The 21,650-nt window shown below is 37.9% G+C and overlaps 2 protein-coding genes across 2 annotated transcripts in view; both read right to left on the bottom strand.

The window, feature by feature from the left end:
• Positions 1-21,650, bottom strand: part of LOC144435696 (uncharacterized) — a 443,695-nt gene that overhangs the window by 95,080 nt on the left and 326,965 nt on the right. The window lies entirely within an intron of this gene.
• Positions 1,657-19,742, bottom strand: LOC144434814 (uncharacterized). The gene is made up of 7 exons (XM_078123323.1): positions 19,625-19,742; positions 16,674-16,769; positions 14,736-15,742; positions 13,190-13,331; positions 8,825-12,613; positions 5,742-5,782; positions 1,657-5,126 (listed from the first exon to the last, which is right to left on the bottom strand). The coding sequence occupies exons 1-7, from the start codon at positions 19,740-19,742 to the stop codon at positions 5,031-5,033; spliced, it is 5,289 nt and encodes a 1,762-aa protein (XP_077979449.1). The 3' UTR covers positions 1,657-5,030.

Genomic DNA, 21,650 nt, shown 5'->3' with positions numbered 1-21,650 from the left:
CCTTCGTTATTTTGCCTGAATTGACCTTCGTGGTACATGTTTACGTTTTTGTCCTGATCGGTAGAGGAGGCGATCAAACATGTACCACGCAGGTCAATTCAGGCACAATAACGAAAGTAAAATAGCAATGAACGATTAGCCGACATCTACATCGGATTTTAATCAGATTGGTTTTATACAAGCTGCAATAACTGTAGCGTATATTGTGATTTTGAGGATTCTTTCCTCTGTTTTTGTACCTTTTTCCGTTCCGATGTTTGACTGGAAGCAATCGCTACAATTTCACCAACGGTAACACAAATGGACGAGGTCACACTGAAAACGTGAGTGAGATGCCAGTGTACTACCCGTTTCAAAATGTTGCTACTTTTGGGTTTTCCTCACGGTCGAATTGCAGAGCCAAACTTACGCGAAATATTAGGAGAACAAGAGGTTAATTTGCTATTTCGTTATTTGATGGGCGATAATGCAATATTATAGCGTAAAGTTACGGGGAATGACAGAAAATCTTTAGTCAGTGGTTACGATGCCTATAGACTCTATGCTTTGCAACGATACTCTACAATTCTGGCCCTCACTTCCGGTTCTAAAACAGCGCCCCTAGTGGCCAAACAATCATATCTTTTATCTTTTCGGGGCTTCTTCGATAACCGGAATACGGCGTATTAGTTCTCCGTAATATTTCTACTACGACACTGATCAGTTACCGTAAGTTAAAGTGTACATGCAAAGGTACATACTTTTTTTCGTAATTATGTTTATTTTGCCATAAAAATAAACGAAATCGGGTTTGTAATAGTACAATATAATTCTAACACGAGAAATTGCGCGAAAAATGAGGCACTCTTGGCTCAGCCACAGAGCACCTTCAGGTAAGTACCTCTCATTTGCATATGGATAGGACAGGATTTGGAACTTTATGACGTCACTTCGGGAACACAAACGCATTCGTCAGTGTATCTTTACATGCAAAACCATTATGGTCGAACCAGAAGGTCAACTTCAAAACCCGTTTTCGCCAGAACCCGACGTTGAATATTGATCAGATTCCTCAAGCGTAGAGCAATACACTCCAGCATTAACATCTAATGGTGTGATTTAGGGACCGGACAGAATTTACGGCAGAGGGGGGGCCTGGGGAGAAATTGGGGGGGGGGCCATGAAAAAAATGGGAGGCTTGAAGGGGGGGGCCATGAAAATTCTCATGGTTTGAAAGGGGGGGGGGCCGCGAAATATTTTGTCATTGATAAAAATTAATATGTTAGAAAATTTAGCATTGCGTGAGATAGCACTTGATATCGCCTTTAATATTGAATGTCTACACTTTCATTTATGTATTAAAATGGAAGTGTGTACATTTGTATTTAGTGAAGCATAAAAACACTACTCAAGATTAATTTGATACACCCTTAATTACTCTTATATACTCCAAGTTGTTCTCACACACACACACACACACACACATATGTATACATACATACATACATACATACATACATACATACATACATTTTAGCACTGTGAAAACAGGTTCAGTGTGTAATTACCATCAAGGATACATTACAGGTCCTAATATATATATATGGTAATATACTAGCATAGGACCTGTAATTTATGTGTTTAAAAAGTGACCTTTTGGTGAAAAATGTAAATACAAAAACGTCTGGCCAGATTAATTTAGATAGGTGTTTTATTTCTTTCCTTGACACTATTCTTGAGTTTCACTCTCAGACTCACTAGAGTCTGAAGATATGAGGCAAGACTTGTCTTTCTTTCTATCTAAAACCAGTGAAATTAAACTATTTCCCTCCTCAGCATCATCAAATGCATCTATCTGTACTAAATATTGTAAAGCATTTAGATGTCTGCGTGGTGTTAAGTGTTTTTTCATCAGTGACATGAAGTCACAAATGTCTTACATTTACAGGTGTATTGGTAATGCATTTGGTGTAGGAAAGTGAAAGCTGCATAAAATCCTTAGTTTGCTAGCACTTCATGACATCACAAATGTCTGACATTAGATAGTTATTGTGTTATGAGTATAAATAGATATTTGAATACACTATGTAGGTGATGTGATGTTCTTAGATACTCCCCACAAATGTCCCCACTACAGTTTTTCACAAATCACGCATGTGAATGTTTGTTTAATTCTGTGTCTGTGTTTCTGTGTATGTATCAGTGAATGACAGTTAAAACCACCACATCAAATGCCTTGGTATTAAGTGATGACTACTTATGGTGTCTAGTTGGGAAATACACAAGATTATACCACATGTGTATGATTACATGTATGGTCAAAATGTTTTATTTTGTTTTGTTTTCCAAAAAACTTCCTCTACAACTACTAAGTTGTTTGGGCTGAAATAGTAACATAATAGTAGTACCAAAAGAAATATTACAGTTGTGCTACAGTAACAAAAAAAATTGTACTCTTTTTAGTTATTGTAGGGGGCAGGATATTGTGCACTTTTTTCTTTTCTTTTCTTTTTTTTTTTTTTTTGGGGGGGGCATGAAATTTTTATACTTTTGAAAGGGGGGGCTGTGAAATTTTGGTCACAGTGGATGGGGGGGGCAGGAAAAAAAACAAGTCAGAGATAATTTCTCCCCAGCCCCCCCCCCCCTGCCGTAAATTCTGTCCGGTCCCTTAGCCAAATTCATTCGAACCGACCGCTAGCAGTAACGATAGTTCCTCTGGTAGTGAATGAGTATGTCCTAGTGAAGCCGTGTTGTTTACATAAAGTGATGCTGTTATCAGCGTCCTTTGTTGACATAACTATTCAATGGGTGGAAAACAGCTCCTGCAGACAATGTAATCGAAACGAAAATTATGTAATATTTCCATACCCATCAAACATCCAGAGAATGAGAATGGCTTCAAGAGTTCCCCATAATATTCTCTCAAGTTGTTCAAATGTAGCGTGTTGTAACAGTACATTCAATCTATGACCATTCAAAATCTTCGCGAAAGTAGACCCACAAATTCGTTAGAGCAGAACGTTTTGTTGGATAACCGTCCCTCTTGAAAGCTATGTGTACACGTACTTTATTTCATTTTTACTGCGTTCATTACCATCCACACAGTGACATGAAGTTGTTTCATCTTCTTTCAAAGCACGGCCCATGTTCACTGAAGCCGGCCGTACTGTGGTGTATTGTGTATTGTCTCCGACCATTTTTGTTTGAGTTTTTTATGGATAGACTTGTCTTACGTTGTGGAAGTTATTTGACCTGGGAGCGTGAAGCTTATATTAGTGCTGACTGTGCTTTGCTGTGTCCATCCACTTTTGACATGTGATTGGCATGACACGGTAATTGTTCATGTAGACAAAACAATGGAAACAAAAATAGCAACATTATAATGAGCGTTGCGTCTTTTTACTTTGATATGATTCCGACGATGTATGTGATGTATCACAATGAAAACGATCGACCAAATATCATACAAAACATTCATTTTTATGCAAATTTGAAAGCGACTATTTTAAATCACTACTTCACCTCATATTAAGGTGTAAAAAATTGACTTCTTGTAAAAAAAATGTATGTATAAATATATACTTATAAACACCTACTGGACGGATCTGGATTAATCATAGTCTGTAAGGTACGCCGTGACGGGGCGCCCTCAACCATCGGCCAACCCCTAACTTGTGTGAGGGGAGGCCGGTGAGGGCGAAACGTCAAGACGTATCTTACAGTCTAGATTAATCATGGATATTATCTATCGTAAATGGTTTAAGTTAAGAAATTATGAGAACTGGGAAAACAATGGTGGTTTGTGATATTCAGAGCACCAAGAGATACATTTAACTGTGTGAAAATAAGTTTGACATCAAAGAATATAATAGAGTGCAAAACAAGGAAGAGAATCACAAAGTGCTATATATGGTCAACAATGCTATATATGGTCAACACTACTGTATAGATGTGAAACTTGGACCTTGACAAAAACATTGATTAACTTGAAATTTACGTTTGAGACGTGGGTGTACAGAAAGATGGTGAAACTTATCCTAGACAGACAAGATAACAAATGAAGAAGTTCTTAGTATGGTGAATTTAAAAATAAATGTTGCACTAACAATCAAGAAGAGAAAGAAGAAGATAGCATACTAGTAGTTTGACTATATACATGATATATGATCAAACATGACAACGTCCAACGAGTCGTGCTAGAGGGTCAAATAGACATGTTACCGGTTCCAAGATGCACTGCGCGTCTCTCCATACAATGCCATGTGTACGCGCCAAGGGGCACTCAGGACGATGGATGGTTGTCACTTGACAGTAACCTGGGTTCACCAGTAAAATCCCTCTCTATCAATGATGGCGTTTAGTCTGTAAAGTCACTCATAATCAAAGAGGTCAACATGTTTTTTCCATCATTTCCTGATAAAAATGTTATTTCAAATGTAATAAAGACAAAACAGGACTAAATGTAACAACATAAGCGACGTCCTCTCACGCAATGCATCTTGGAACCGGAAAATTGATTATAACAGGGAAAAGATATAGGGGAAGACCAAGAACAGAGTGGGCAACAAATGCTAAAGAGTGGACTGGAATAGTAGAATATTAAGACCTGGTGAGAACAACACAGAACAGACAGAAGTGGAGGATCGTGATAGTACACCTTCCTGCATAGCACATGATGATGATGAAGGTTGTGGTGGTGGTGGTGGTGGTGGTGGTGGTATAAATCCGGTACCATCTGCTTTAACGCGTAAAACTTGGTTTGCGTGTGGTACAATAAAGTGTGTCGAATATGATATCATAATCATGATAATGGAAGTGATGTGATAGTGCACTTTGACTATGCATATTTTACGTGAAAGTCAAAACCGCCATATTTCCCCCGATTTTTCATAAATCACACATGTAAGTATATCATTCCCCTTAATTCAGTCTAAAGACAGTCATGGGCATATAGGGTTCGACTCGTGGTGACAAGACACCCTAGGTCACTCGGATTTCCTTTGGACGAACGAAGAAAAATATTGATGGATGCTGTATGATTATCGTGTGCTTTACATAGCAAGTACTTGAATCCAGTATGCTCCACACATAAACAACACCATATACCACAAATGATATGAATACAGTGTAGCTGCTGATTGTGATGTCTGAAATAAAAGAAAACAAAGCAAAATTTAACATTACAATTATAGTAAATTTTAATAATGGAATGGCACCGAGTCTGTGTTAACGAAAAGATTCAATAATAAAGACAAATATGTAATTGTTCTAAAAGAAGTTACTAAATATAATGACATGTCTGTGCATAAACGACATTTTAAAAACGATTTTAATCTTCAGATGAATAGAGTGGCAAAATGGATAATGTTTATGTAAATAATGTTAGTAACACCGTGTATCATATGAATGAATTGCAAGTGACTTCTACAGATAATAGTAATCAAACACCCTTTGATCTCCTTAAAGTTACTGCATATACCTTTTAATAATGAAACGAGATGTGTAACATTACAAACGAGCTACACCTCACCACTAGCCTCTGAATGCTCTTCACTTTAGGATGTAACTATCGTATACTGAAATTAAACATTCATTCATTCATTCATTCATTCTTCAGCCATTCATTCATTCATTCATTCATTCATCCATCCATTCTTCATTCATTCATTCATTCATTCATTCATTCATTCATTCATTCAACTATATATACAACTCACAGTTGTTATTTGGATACATAGTTATATTTATTAAATGTTACCTACCACCTCGTCATCATCAGATGTATTTGGTATCTCTACACCTGCTGTAAAGCGATTGATAAGAAATAATTATTGCATTAATTCCTATATTCTCTATTAAATTCTATACAACTTTGACTGGCACAGTAGTTACAAAAAAAATATGTGGCCATCTTAAATAAAAATATGTAGCAACTTTTGTGCCTCCTTTTTTTCTTCTTTGACAGTTTTGCATAGGTCATTGCGATTTTTAAAAAGGATGTATATTATTGTATAACGAAAGGGGTATTTGGTACGGATAGGTTTGAAAAAAGGTCTCAAAGTTAGGATGCCAAAATTCCAGAACATATTCATTTAACGAATGGTACACTTACAATAAGGGACAGGCAAGCAATGACGAGTGAAATTTGTGACAAACGGAGAATAAACAAATGAATTGGATTAATAACACTTGGCACAGCTAACTGCAGCTTGTTGGAACTATAGAGACTTATATTACATTATTTGCTAAGAAAGGTGTTTTGCCATTTTACATGTAATAAAATAATTCACATTCACAAACAAATTTCCATCCAGTTCCCTTGGCATTTCATGTACACTTAAAGAGCATCCCATATACTCAATGGTTGCACACAATTCCAGAAGCTGTATCAACAAAGACATAACCGGATAGTTAATATCATCTACAAGAAAATCCAAGATAGGAATGCTGACAATGAGACATACACTGACATTCTGATAAAACCCACGCTGTTTGATTCTAACAAAGAAACATTCCAGCCCCAACACACACGTCCGGACATTGTTGTCATCAACAAACAATGCAAAAAGACTTGGTTGATAGAAATTGCCATTCCATACGATGCACATATTTCGAAATGCTATGACACTAAGTTTGAGAAATACTTCCCACTATCACTGGAAATAAATAACTACGGGTATCGTACTGAATATGTCGTATTAATACTAGGAAGCCTTGGCAATGTTCACTACAGATTTGTAAGTGGCCTTATGAAAGTAGGTTTTAATAAGAGTAACGCTAATTGTATTGCAAAATACTGCAGCATTAGTTCAATAATTGGTTCTTGTAATATCTGGAGAAAAAGATGCAATCATTATAACAACTAACATACTACATCTGCCTTGTGATGTGGATAACATGTTCAAATGCAATTTGATATATTTCCTGCGAGATGCAGTGTGAACCCAATAATACTGTACCTGTACATAATGATTTAATGTATTTCGGAAATAAACATAATTTGTATGTATGTATGTATGTATGTATGTATGTATGTATGTATGTATGTATGTATGTATGTGTGTATGTATGTATGTGTGTGTGTATGTATGTATGTATGTATGTATGTATGTATGTATGTATGTATTGTATTGTATGTATGTATGTATGTATGTATGTATGTATGTATGCGTGTATATGTGTGTGTATCATGTATGTATGTATGTATGTATGTATGTATGTAACTAACAGTTTCATGTTGTGATAATCATGGTGATAAAATAATGATGATGATGATGATGATGATGATGATGATGATGATGATGATGTTAGTTTTTACATAACGCTTCCTCAAAAAGTGCTCAAAGCGTTTCGCAATAATTTCCCCTGGTATGGATTTATAGTAACACAACGAACCTTCACACTCCCTCGACTCCCCGGGGAGCATACAGCCCACTGAAACTTCTGTATGCGCATAGGATTAAAGCATTTACATAGCCTGCAATCTCAATTCTATCCTTAGTACCTGGTCTCGATTATACAGCTTAGTTGACCAAGAAGTAATGATTAATTGGTAGGAAAACCCTCTAAAAAAGTACTTACCGTTGTTACTTTCAATAGCTGCCTCTACAAAAGTTGTATGACTCTCCTGATAAGAAATACACACTGTGCTGCCAGTGTTAGGTTGGTATGTACCAATCGGGCATGGAACAGTGTTGTCTCTACTCTGTGTACCCTGTGTTCCAGTGTTTTCCCTACTCTGTGTACCCTGTGTTCCAGTGTTTTTCAACTCTGTGTACCCTGTGTTCCAGTGTTTTTTCTACTCTGTGTACCCTGTGTTCCAGTGTTTTCCCTACTCTGTGTACCCTGTGTTCCAGTGTTTTCCCTACTCTGTGTACCCTGTGTTCCAGTGTTTTCCCTACTCTGTGTACCCTGTGTTCCAGTGTTTTCCCTACTCTGTGTACCCTGTGTTCCAGTGTTTTTTCTACTCTGTGTACCCTGTGTTCCAGTGTTTTCCCTACTCTGTGTACCCTGTGTTCCAGTGTTTTCCCTACTCTGTGTACCCTGTGTTCCAGTGTTTTCCCTACTCTGTGTACCCTGTGTTCCAGTGTTTTCCCTACTCTGTGTACCCTGTGTTCCAGTGTTTTCCCTACTCTAGTATTCAGTCCTACACTGCCTTATTATCTAATGTGAGTATATGTGATGTTCTCAATTCTTCTTTCTATTACCCAACTAGACATTATTATACTTCACAATAGTCTTATCAGTCTTTTTGTAATCCTTGGTAATCTTTTCACTCTGCTATACACCTCCTAGCTACCCTGCTCCATCCTTTCCCTGCAACTTTACACAACTCGACGTTTAGACGTCTATCTGCAGCACTATTTACTCCAATCAACTGCACTCTATCACCCCCTCCATCACAATGCAACACACTATCTGTCCGAACGTCAGACCACTAAATAGGTTTAGTGGTCTGAGTCCGAACATATGATTTAACCCTTTCTTGTTTCTCTGTAATTTTTGGAAAAAGATCAACTTTATTTTAGATCAGAATTCAAGAAATATTACTTCCCAATGAAGTAATATTCTTAAATTTTAGAAAATGTTCTTACAATCAAGTTTCTATTTATTCCAATGTCGTCTCTAGGAATGAAAGGGTTAATACGCTAGCTTACCCCTCTCTACAAGTATTACATTAAAAAAACTTATAAAACTGAACTAACAATAATGACAAGAAGAACTCAAGGTTCATATTTCTCTGGATCCACAGTAAACAATACATGGGCAGAAAGGCATATGCAATATTTGTGATTTTCATTATTAATAATAGATCGCAACATAAATACCATAAATTGCCACTCACCACATATGAAGTAGTGTTGATCATGTATGCCTTGGCCTTCAGGGCAGGTGGGTTCAATGAACACAGGTTCTAGTGAATATGTCTTTACTGTGACAATCTCATTATCAAACTCAAATGATGTGTCTTCCTCTACAACAGAATTGATTATGTCGTACGTCAAGGTTAAAAGATCACCCTTTGCCAAATCATAAAGGTATTTGGTTTCATTATATGGTCTGTTTCCAACATCTTCTGTAGTCTTGTTTTCTCCAACGAGAGTCAGTCTGACTTCCCCTTCATATGAACCTAATATTTTGTCGACAGCGATACTTTGAATTCTGTTCACATCAACTTCAAACAGCATTGCCATATGATGCTTGATAGCATCTTTGAACTTTTCCATAGCTTGTTTTTGAAGAGCTTTCACCCAGTAAGCTGTAACCGAGAAAGGCATGGTTGGCACAGGGACAGATATTTTTAAGATTTCCACGTACACATCGTTTGATATGCTTCTGCCGGCTATGTTGACAGCTTCACATGTATACCAGCCTCTTTGGTCTACTCTGGGTTTGGTAAGTACTAACTCATGACCACTTCCAACAACATCATAGTTTCTAGCATTTTGTGAGAAACTCCATGTTATGTTCGGTAGAGGGATTCCAATCATATGACAGCTTAAGATGAATGGTGGTTCTTGGCCTTCGAGTATAGTTGCACCTTGTATACCAATCCCTGGGCCACTGGGTTTCAGATAAACATTTATGAGTGCCGGTTGGGAGGATACGTTAATCACGTGATTTCCAGCCATACACCAATAGAAACCAACATCTGACATATCTATATTATTGATAATCAGTGTGTGGAGACTTTCTGTGGCAAGAAGTTCATCATTTTTGTACCACCAGAAACGTGGCTCTGGATCCCCAGATGCTGCACAAGTCAATTTGACATTGTCTCCAAGTTGCACATCCATGCTTTTAGGGTGTTCGGTTATCTCCGGAGGTGTTGCACAGAAAATCTTAAGGTTTTCCATTTCATTCAATATATCAAGAACTTCTCGGGTTAATTCTTCAGCGTCATTAAATCTTAAAGTGTCATTCGCCAATATAACATTAACTTTCTCTCTAAGTGTCCTGATACGGTCTCTCATTCTCTGCACTTCGGGTAGATCAACCTCATCATACAACCCTAGCATTTTGTCAAATGAGTAGATGAGACAATCATCAAAAGAAGAACACTCTTCGCTTGCGAATGCTTCATTTGTAACATTTTCCATTCCCTCCTTCCAAGGACCTAAAATCTTGAAGTCAGAAGCCGTTTCGTATTCTTGAATACTTCCTTTTCGTGCAAATTCAATACTTTGATTTGTTTCATTCGTTAAAGTATCTGTGAGATTCGATGTCATGAAAACCTCATTTTCGATGTCTTGTATTGATATGTTGTAATTGATGAATGCCTCTGTCAAATTGACGCTGCTGACATCAAATGTTGGTACAATTGATAGATTTTCAGCTTGCTCGTCAATCAAATGTAGAACTTCAGATGCATTCATGTCATTGGCTTTACTATCCAGAGCAACATCGTGGAGAACTTCAAAGGCATCTTTTATGAAATTAGAGGTGTTTGTAAGAATCTGGCACTTCTCTTCAAAAGTGGCAATACGGAATTCATTTTCTTTGACTTCGTCTAATCGGGTCTGATTCCTTCTTTTCAAATACTCAGATTCTTGTGATGGGATAAAATACGTTACATTCTGATGAGACGTACCATTAGTATAAACGTCTGTGTCATTGAATGGGGTTCCAGGTATGGATGGACGGACGTTAGTGACCTCTGCAATTGCAGCATGTGTCTTGACTATAGATTTAGCTATGGTTGCAGTACTGGCTTTGAAGTCTTTAAAATTGATGTGAAACGTATAGTGTCGCAATCCGGTCCTGAAGATATCAACCCCAATCTCAACTTCCAAAATAAACTGATCTCCAGATGAGAACTCGACTTCAAATTTGGCGCTTTCAATATCAATAACAAAACCAATCCCGTTAATGATAATTCTCGCTATCGCAAGTCCACCATTGACAGCGATCTTCAAAACTTCCAATGAACGTTCTGAAAATTCCAGGAGATTTATAAAACTTGTCAGTACACCTTGTGCTATGTCAAGACTTGTCTCTGCAACATCTAAAAGACAACGAGATCTATCTACTACCATTCTAGCAAAATCCAGTCCGAAGTTGGCAAAGTCAAGAAGTCCTATAGCCAGCTCAGCTCCTCCTTCTGCTATTTTGAGTCCAACGAGTGCTATTTTCCTGGCAGCATGGCATGCTATATTGGAAATGACACAAGCAGGATCTTTGAATGATATCATACAAGAATCTTTACGACAACAGGGATATGGAAATCTGTTGATGATACCAATCTTCTTGTAACACCATCGACATTTCAAACCGGGGATGCAAACATCACTGCATGTCGCAATTACACATATTTTGTCAATATTCCTTTGTGTTTCTCTCAGCCTCTCTATGGCCTGTTCAACCTGTGCTTTTGCATTCTCAACTTCATTTGTTTTAGCTTCTAAGGTTCTCATGGCTTCGTCAAAGGCATGGTGAGCTCTTTGTACATCTTCCTTTTTAGCCTCCAATTGTGAGATCGAAGACTGTACACCTTCCTGAAAATTAGAAATGTACTTCTGTGCATTTTCTATTCTTTCTACTGCTTGCTGGGCTAGTTTTGATGCGGCATCTTTCATTGCTTCAGTCATTGTTTTGGGAAGGTCCTTCTCGCCAAATCCAAACTCCCCAGTAATTTTCCATCTTTGTTCTTCCCAGGGAACAAAAACTGATGTCTGAGCACTGAAAGTTGCATAGCATATATCCCATATCTTTCCATCAGCTTGAAAATAAAGAAACTTATCATTCACAAATAAATTTGTTTCTACCTGGATGCCAAGAAGATTTGCACTGCTGGTGAATCCAAATAAAAAATCTTGGCTGTTAGTAGACAGTGCAAATTCATTCCCATTTCCAACCTCGACTGTAAGAAATTTCTTCAAAGATATAGATCCTGTCAATGTAATTCTACCCATTAGTGCGTCTTTGCCGGCTATATCTTCATAGAGCTGACTGAAACGGTCACATCGACCTACCATGTTTGATTTCATAAATTCAACACCAACTTTTCCAAAGTCAAGTCCATAAATATTAAGTCGCGCACGAAATTTGAGTCCAAATCCTGACACGTCCATAATATTCGGTGCATTCATAAAGTTGGTAATGTGTTGGGTTCCAATATTGTCTAGCGTGTACCTAATAAAGAATAACGTTTGCGAAATATCTGAAATAAGTGATCCAAGTGCTTCTGGTTCTTGGAAAGCACTTCTCTCTTCCCAGGTTTTCGTCATCTCATCTACAGCGAGTCGAAGATCATGGACTTGGTCTGGTAGGGTGATGGCATTGATATTACCTGACCTCTCTGTTGTTAACAAGGTATGTACTCTATTCCCGAGATCAGTGGCCATATGCTGGATGTTCTGTATGTAATCGAAGGTGGAACTTGTCCGGGAGTTAAATGCAAGGAGTGAACTTGTATTAGCCAATTCATTCGCTGCAACTAGCACTGACTTAAGGTCTTCATTGATATCATCATTTGGAAGAAAGAAGGTTTCTCCGCCATGGGTCACAAAAAAGTACGCTGCTAATTCTGAATCAGCAAACATATCACTCAAAATAGAATCACCAAACGGACTAGCGGTCATCCATGCTTTCATAAATAAACCAGGTGGGTCTTCACACCAATTTCTGTCAAAGCCTGAAGAAATATAATCATTCATTTACTCTCAACACAATCAGCCACGTATATCCTGAATGCACATGCAACAATATCATATTTGTGCGTATGTGTGCCCCTCTCCCGCCCTAAATTCTCAGTGTTCAATCCTTACTTCTTCCGAAGTCTAATGTAAGTACTCTGTTAAGAATCGAACAATTACAACAGTTAGGAAAACTTCAAAGAAAGAATAGATGTTATATTTCAGATGTTAGTAAGGCAAACAAAAAGAATTGTTTCTTGTCAGCGCGCGCATCACTTTACCCTCGCGTGGGACTTTTTTCGTATATTTGCCAGCCCATGCAGTCTGCAGATCCGAGGGAAACACAAAAATAACCCTCCCTACTTCAGTCATGAACAAACAGATGACATCTGCCCCACATACACACTTGCTCTAAAGTACTAAATAAAAAGAACAGTTACTGTCATAAATAGTAGATTCAGTGCCACAGGTTTGTTGAGAATAAAAAAAATAATCACATCGTCGCACCTATTTAGACAAAATGTCCTGGCCAGAAACAATTCTTTCTTCATGTTTGGCCTAAATGTGATACATACCTCCAAATGACAAGTAAGCCATGACCTGTGTTTGAACAAAAGGGATGGAAACTTGATTCCCAAAGACTTTAAACTTAAGTTCAATTTCTCCTGCGATGTTTAGAAGTCCGTCCACTCGATCAAGGAAGCTGTGACTTAGAATCTGGAAAACAAAATATACAAAGCCTTACTGTCAGCGGTCCAAAAGCATACATGTTTGGACTTAGCCCTACAATTCTAACCTGTTGCTTGCAATTTCATGAACATTAAGACAGGTTATCACAAAAGTGAAGCTGGGACGCCCCGGACAATTCCTCCCTCTAAAACAATTGTCCCACAGGCCAACTGTCCTTCTCATGAGTCGACAGTATCTCCCAGGAAAATCCCACGCAAAAAAGTTCATAATCTGCACCAAAAATGTAAAATTACTGAAAAAAACGCGTGACAAAGAACATGTTTCATGTTATTCAAAGATGTCTTAACCCAGAGGCTTGTCTTGATGTTACTATCTAAAGAAGCTCTCTACAGAAAACCAAGGCGTTTGCCCTTGGATGAACAGAAATTAGTCCTAAATTGAATTACCGCAACAGCTTACAAAATCTAGGTGGATCTTCAGGTATTCATAATTGGCTATCCTCCCAATTTAGCAACATATGGATGTCGTACATTGATTACTATAAAAACAAACTCTGTATCAAAAACAGTGCAGGTCGTCATTATAGCACATTTATGATAGTGTAATTGTTGCCAAGTATCTTCTACATAATGCATAAATGGTTGTTACAAGGTTAACTTTGCTGCAGTGTTTACATGAAAAGTCTATGATAGCAGGATTAGTACCAAAGTATGTGACTTAACTTACAAAGCCCAAAATCAGTTTAGAATTATGCATGGGAAATTGTTCTAGGGAAAATTATGCTGGTAAAATTACATAGGTATGAAGTCGAATTTGTGCACAAGGTTGCATTTCCAAATTAATATTGCTTGAATACACTTGAATTCGTTAGTCAGTCTCACTAAGTCACACTATGTAAGAACATACGAGTGAAATCGCTACTGACAGCGTAACCATGCAATGAATAACTTGTTAGTTGTGAGGGGAGGAGTGGGTCTAACAGGAGAGAAGGTGGGACAGTGCTGTAAGACAAAGTGGTTAATATTGGGGAGCAAGTGTACTGACAGCGATCCAGACAATGCCAGTAGAGCACCTTTAAGTTACAGCATCTAGTCTTTGGGGTCTGCCAATTATATCCGAGCTCAGGGACTCATTAATGCAGTGCCTTCACACAGATCTACTGTAATGGCAATAGTGGGAAACAACCAATGACGCTAAAATTATTAATGTGGTGGTAGCGGTTGGATATAGTCATTGCCATTTACTCTCAGCCTTTGGTCCCCTTTTATTCCTGGTCACTTCTGGGCCACTTTTAGAAAAATGGAAGGGGGGGGGGTATCATTTTATTCAACAGACTGTAACTGATTTCTCCCGGTGTATTTCTCCCCTTGTAATTACTGAAGGCTCTCTGACTATATGGACTATATTTCAAAATTACCGAATTGAATGTACCTTTTCGAAATCGTCAACTGCCAGCATTAATTTAATGTTACTGGATACTGTTAATCTGATATCTGATGAGCTCTGTCTATTTTCATTTGATATTTGTACTTCTGACCATATGGCATATCCCGACGGTTGCTGATATTCAAATATGTGATCACCATTCCACAAATCCATGTTTACATTATCATTCGATAGCCTGTTTGTGCGGGAAAACCCCAAGGCCACGAAGTTGGTATTGATTCCGATTTGTGACAGGGTTTTCACCAGCTTTAGGTCGCTGAGTAAGGATGCACTACCGGGCATTTGTAAGAATATAGAGTCACCACAGTGTTCGGTAATCAGACATATTACTGTGTCAGGTACGTATTCTGGCAGACAGACATAATCATCATAAACTGAAAATGCTATTGGCGACTCAAAACGAAAGACAGTGTAGAGTCTGTCTTTGTCAAGAGGGGCGCCATAGCAATGGTCTTGTTCCACGATATCATGTCCTTTAATTACAGAGGTTGCAGTTGTTATATTACCGCCTCGCAAACTATGAATTTTAAACCACGATGGAAATTTATTCTTAACAGCGTTTATGAAAGTACTGAGCAATGCCCCTCCGTCTGGTACTTGATTGATATAACTGGATGAAACGTCACAGTTGTCAGGTTCCTCATAAATAGTGATGGATCCTTCATCGACATTGTGGCTAGTGGGAATGTTCTGGACTGTATACGAGTTGCCAGTTGTATGTACGTCAGCACCATGCAGTGATATAGGTAACCTTGATTTGCCATCGTCAACATACACGACTCCCTGTGTGAAGTATATTGTTTCGTTATTGTTATGTCGATACCACGGCAAATTAGATACGAGGAGGTGAGGCTGTGTACACCGAGCAGACTCGTATGAGTAATCTTGACCTTCGGATGAGATAGAGTAGCATCCATGAGGAAGGGATCGGTGATGGTAAGGCTCGCAAACTTCCGTACATGTATCCACGAGTTTGTCACATGATCTGACGGCTGTATGTTACAAAGCAAAGGAGAGAAATGTTTAAAAGCGGTAATATATATTTTGAGAAAGGGATATATATTTTGGATTTTTAGTGGACAAAATAACTTCTATTGTTTGTTTTTCTAAATTGAAAAAATAAAGTGAAACAACACAGATTAAGTCCGTGTTTTGTAAAAAAAAAATTTGTAAAGTTTGTTATTCTACAGTAATTTATAAAGACACTGGGTCAACACAAGTAATCACTACGTCAAATGTCACATTTAGTCTGCGCATGCGTCTATAGCTTCCCTACAATTGAAAATTTGCCCCCATATATTGAAACAGAATAACGCATAAATAGTTTCATTTATACTTGTGATTAAAAGTCATTACTACAGTACCTAGTTGTCGTTTATAAACCACTTCCGCTACATATAATAAGACTACTTTACACACTTCTTTTGGATATTTATTCTGGTTTTTAATCAATTATGAAACAACTTTACTATCTAACTCGAAAAACAAAACTCGAAAATGTAAAGTAGGAAAACATGGTAAAGTTATTTCACCAAATCAAATCCACAATAAATACGTATTTGTCACCAAGGTGACCACTTTCAAGCCTTAAAAAAGTTCAATTTACGAAATCAAGTTACGTAGATTTTGATGTCATCGTCGTGCGCACGTCATACGATAGCATTTTGGATACACTCCTTTTATGTATACATAGAAAATGATAAATTTTGAATGAATTTCGTAAAAACGTTGATTACGAAAGACATCATAAACGGTTTTACGAACTTTACAATGAAAGATGCCAAGAAACGATTCCGAATAATAAAGATACCTCTTACCCATCACCCATAAAAAATGGTTGACAATAAAACTATTGACAATTCTGTCGTAGCGATATTTCATAAATACAGTCTATAGTTCACAAACGTAACTGATGTTACACACCTTCATTGCATCTGGTACCTTGAAAATAGGGAAGACACTGACACGTATCAGGAGCAACACATGTTCCGCCATTTTCACAAGCTTCGTTACATATTGCTGAAAGAAGATAGCAATGTATTACTAATATTGCTATTGTTAATTTCTATACCATGGCAACAGTAAAATCCGTTTCTGATGAACCATTCTGATTTGCCACTTTGAGTAATTTAATTATGTATACATGCATTTTTTGTGCCATTGCTAGTAATATGAGTGGATGTCATATTAGCACACAAGTGTGGTTGCCATGGTAAGCAAGCAAATAAACATAAAATTACTTTATTTAAGTATGAAAGTTTTATGTAGACATTATTGAAATAATACCTTTAGAAATATCCCTATGTATTGTGTAGGGGCCCCTAGTATCCATGACAACCATTATTTTGAGTATTACGATTTTCTTCCAATGTTGGGGAGGGGTATACCTGCTGTTATATATTAAAGTAACAATTCTTCTGTGTATATAGAGCCATTTCACCACACATTATTAGTATTAGTATTAGTATTAATTAATTGATTAATTATTTTTAATTATCATTATAATTATCATTTATAATAATTATAGTTGTTGTTTCTGTTTTGATTATAATTATTACTATTTTTGTTGTTTTTATTGTCTTTTCGTCAAAAATCATTCAGTTATGGTAACCTCAAGATGAATTGTTGCTGATGATTTTAGCTCTTCTGCTCATGGAGACTTAGGCATACGTGTAGCATCAACTCATTAAAATTTGAAATGGTGGATATAATCGTTCGTGATATTTGTTGTTACCATGGTAATCATTTTGCAATTTTCGATATGTGCAGAAATTCAAGGAAATATTAAAAACGTGTAAGCTTACATCGATATCCTTAAAAGTGGTTAATACGATATTTTACTTATTTTGATTTCGGTAGCCATGGTGACCTCAAATAAAGAAACAACGGGATACACGTAATTTATGTGTAACTTTGATTCATTTTGACGAAAAGTCGGGATGACCAAATATAACTTATTTTCGTTTACCAGGGTAGCCATTCTTAGACTATTCCATTTTGTTAGTGTCATTAGATCTACCACTTTCAGAAACCAAGGAATAAACGGAATTTACGAGTAACTGTCATTACATGTATTACATACACTACACGGATGACCACGGTAACCCTTGCCGTAAATTCTGCTTCTTCGATCCTTCAGGGGGCGGTCATTTTTAACAGATTTGGAGACCGGTGTTTTTGGTTTGGTTGGGGTTCATTTTGAAAAACACCAATTGCAGTATGGTGTCATTTTAGGAAAATACGACTTGAAGTGGGGGTGTATTTGTCATTTTGGTGCCACGAACAACTGTAATTTGTCAAAACGGGGTACTGTATATATACAGGAGAGAGAGAGAGAGAGAGAGAGAGAGAGAGAGAGAGAGAGAGAGAGAGAGAGAGAGAGAGAGAGAGAGAGAGAGAGAGAGAGAGAGAGAGAGAGAGAGAGAGAAATTATTAAAAATTGGTTTATGCTGTATTCTGTTGACGTTTACTCGACCAATTCTGATAGGGGCGTATTACATAATTGCATGTAATGAGGTCTACCACATATTAATGTTCATGAATTTAACTTCGTATTGCACCGAAATTTACAATTAGCTCGCCAAAGCTTTCACCAGCTCACTAAGGCTTCGTCAGTGTTTTCTGAAAACAAGACAAACACTGATACGTACGTGATTCAGACAATTGTCCCAAAGTCTCGGAAGTTAGTTACTTCCCCCATCACGGTTCATAGATGGTTTTAAAGTCAGAATATGATGAATCTCTTCCTTAATATAATCCCTCTACTAAACCAGTCCGACTCACGATCCAAAATTGTTACATTGTCAGGGTGGCCTGGGTGGTCCTGTATAGATGTCTGAAGAAATCCGTAGTTTCGGTTACCCCGCCTCTTGCCGTTGAGGGCATAGCCCCCAGCAGCTGTGGGAGGGGGGGGTTATGCCCTCAACGGCAAGAGGCTAGGTAACCGAGACAGGAGACCTGCAATGATGTGTGATGTGCAGCTCGACCTACTATGTTCACTTTTTTCCGGCTTTCAGAGTCCTCTTCGTTTCACCAATGCATTCCTCTCCACGGGGTTCATCCTCACCACTACCCCCACAGTTGATGTGATACACTGGTCCTCTGACCTGACTTGCTGGGCTATATTGAACATTTCGGTGTAGTGCGAAGTTAAATTCATGAACTTAGACTGAACGTTTGCACAGATGAGCTTTCATTATTGATGTTGTGTACTAAGCTACCCTGAGAAAAAATGTACGATTCACACATTCTAAATAAACCTGTACAAACAAATTGTACCAAAAGTAATATATACCCTTAGAACACAAATGGCATATAGTATTACAACATTAGAGTAAGACCTCCGTATAGTTTAGGAAACGTGAAAAATATTGCATGAGGAGCAGTGGGATGGGGCGGCGGAGGGAGGGGTGTCATTTTGGAAACCGTGGTCTTTCCTGGGGTCCCCTTTGGCTTTGGTCATTGGATCTGGGGGGTCACTTTCATTCTCACAAACCAGTTATTATTTCTACCACTACATCCAGTGGGAGGCTCGTTAAGAACGTTGCCGTAAAACAGGCCGTCGTTTGCGACTATGGTCACTTTGAGAAAATCCGTGCTCAACTCCAAAACACCCCCCCCCCCCACACACACAGTCAGTTAAAAATGAACGCCCTCTACGTTAACACTTGCGTGAGAACTTGGGCACACCTGAAATCTAAACATTTTACAAACAATGCTGTTGTAATTACATGTTTGGTTGTATGACGATCGACAGGAATGTGTTTGTCTTTCTTGACCTTAAATTCACCTGCCATCACAGACCAGTCACTACGAAAGCCATCCGTCTCGTCGTGTGTGTGTTTATGTTAGGTATATTGTTTTGGAATACTTACGCACATTACATCTGCCGTCATTTTCTTCCCACCCAGGGCAGCATTCACGAGTTACTTCTTGCGTAAATATATTCAAGATTTCACAAATGTTCTCTCTGAAAATGATGGTGTATTTCATAAATAGATAATCAAAAGCTAAATGATAATGTAATGTTCTTCTTAGATTACTCTAGCTAAGAATCCATCGGTTAGATTTCGAATCTACCGATCATTATCAACACTATCTGTCCAGACATTGAACGAGATTCAAAGTCAACGTAAACTAACTAGCTTCTTTACTACAATTGTCCTATCGATCCCCAATACAGTAGCTAATGTTATGGTATGTATTTTCGAAGGCGGTTATACCTTAATTACTAGAGGATTGGAGACGTATGGACTTTTAATAGGCACACATCATCATAGAATATAGAGAATTGTTTGGCGAACTTGAAGAAATATGGTTCATGTGCTGCTTTTTGTGAAAAGTGACTGATTTCGATGGTACATCCCTGTTCCCAGTTCAATTTCCTACAAGAGTTCGGGGTGTCAATCCTAGATTTTTCAGCCACATTTCGGTATCTATGAAAGCGAAGCTTTGTAATCTGATAAAAGATGAAAGTCGTTAGATAACATTAGATGCGATACAGAACAACCGACCACTTTTTTTTTTAATTTGAACATTGACATAATTATTAATAATTGTCATATGTTATTATCTAGTGAAGGATACTAGTTATAGATTCGATTGTATTGCTTATATTGTCTGTGTATCGTAATTGTTACAGTTTGATTAATTGCCATGCAAAAAACGTTTCCACTGTGGTATTCCTTTTCGAACTTGTGAATTGGAGTCATGTGAAGCAGAAATTGTTAATTGGCCCACAAGATGAGAGCTATCGAGAAGGGAGGGACTTTAGAAATGAGAGACTTCCTAAAAGTCCCTCACTTCTCATGGCTTCGTTCGCTTTACAAAGGGACGAGTCTGGCAGCGCATAGACCCTCCAACAACTATTGGCAGCGACATTAACTGTGTAAGTTTACACTTCTAGGAATTCCTTTGGTTTTGGTCCAAAGCCAACAAACCACTTACCCACTCAACGATGCACTACTGGGCTGTACAAAAAGTAAGATGAACACAAAGGCGACGCTCACCACTGATTTTCGTATTCCCATCACGACAGTTTTATCTAAACAGGAGAAATAATCACAAGGCAAAGTGTTTTAATTCAACGCACAGATACAGAAACATATAATACACGCAAGCAAGGCGCACATCGAGAGGCAGAAGAAAATCATGGACCATATGTAAACGCACAGTGTCTAATTCGCTTTTAATTTGCTTGTTGGTTTTATATTATTGCTATTTTATCGTTTTTAATCTATATGCTATAATTTTAGACTTCTTCTAATTACTGGAAAGCTTCATCGAGACACATGCCTGTACCTTTGCTATTGTTATGCAATCCAGGTGTGACAGTAAAACGGCATGGCCGGTTTGCTGATTTGGGTTTAACCATGGATGTATTAGCACTAATACATCCATGGTTTAACAAACCTACCAATTCGCAGTCTGTACTGTTCCAGTGACACTCCCATATTTACTGTCTTCAGATAAAGTACAGATATGGACTTTCGCCGTTATGTGTTGAATTTTTTACTATTTCCCTGTGACATGAAAAGTACAGTTCAAAGACTTGTTACAATGTATACAACGGTGATATTTTGCATTGGAAATGCTCTTTATAGCTGGATTTCTAGTTGTCTGTTAGGTTTCTTTACAAGGGGGCGTGCAGTGATCACGTGATACAAGCAAAAATACGGCTGCATATCTGCAGGGCTCTCGACCAATCAGAATGCGAAATTGGTGACAGGTGACGTGTAACAATGCTTTCGAAACTACTCCGACTACTCGTCTATGCGACGCATTATATTCAAACAAACTTGTTATTGTTGCTGTATGGGCGTGTCAATAAGTACCTGGCGAAAATAAAACATTAGATCATCACCAAAGATATACGGGTAATACCCGTTGATGCATTAAGGC

The sequence above is a fragment of the Glandiceps talaboti genome, chromosome 5 (assembly GCF_964340395.1).
Source record: "Glandiceps talaboti chromosome 5, keGlaTala1.1, whole genome shotgun sequence".
Taxonomy (NCBI): Eukaryota; Metazoa; Hemichordata; class Enteropneusta; family Spengelidae; genus Glandiceps; species Glandiceps talaboti.
The sequence above is the reverse complement of the archived record's forward strand: the minus strand, read 5'-3'. Positions and strand labels throughout refer to the sequence as shown.

Bases quoted from the DNA above. Each gene is read 5' to 3' on its own strand.
- LOC144434814 (XM_078123323.1), bottom strand. From the start codon at position 19,742: ATGAAATACACCATCATTTTCAGAGAGAACATTTGTGAAATCTTGAAT. The intron at 15,743-16,673 runs GTGTGTAACATC...TGTAACATACAG, and splicing joins AGGTACCAGATGCAATGAAG to CCGTCAGATCATGTGACAAA. The intron at 5,127-5,741 runs GTAGGTAACATT...CTTTTATTTCAG, and splicing joins CATCTGATGATGACGAGGTG to ACATCACAATCAGCAGCTAC.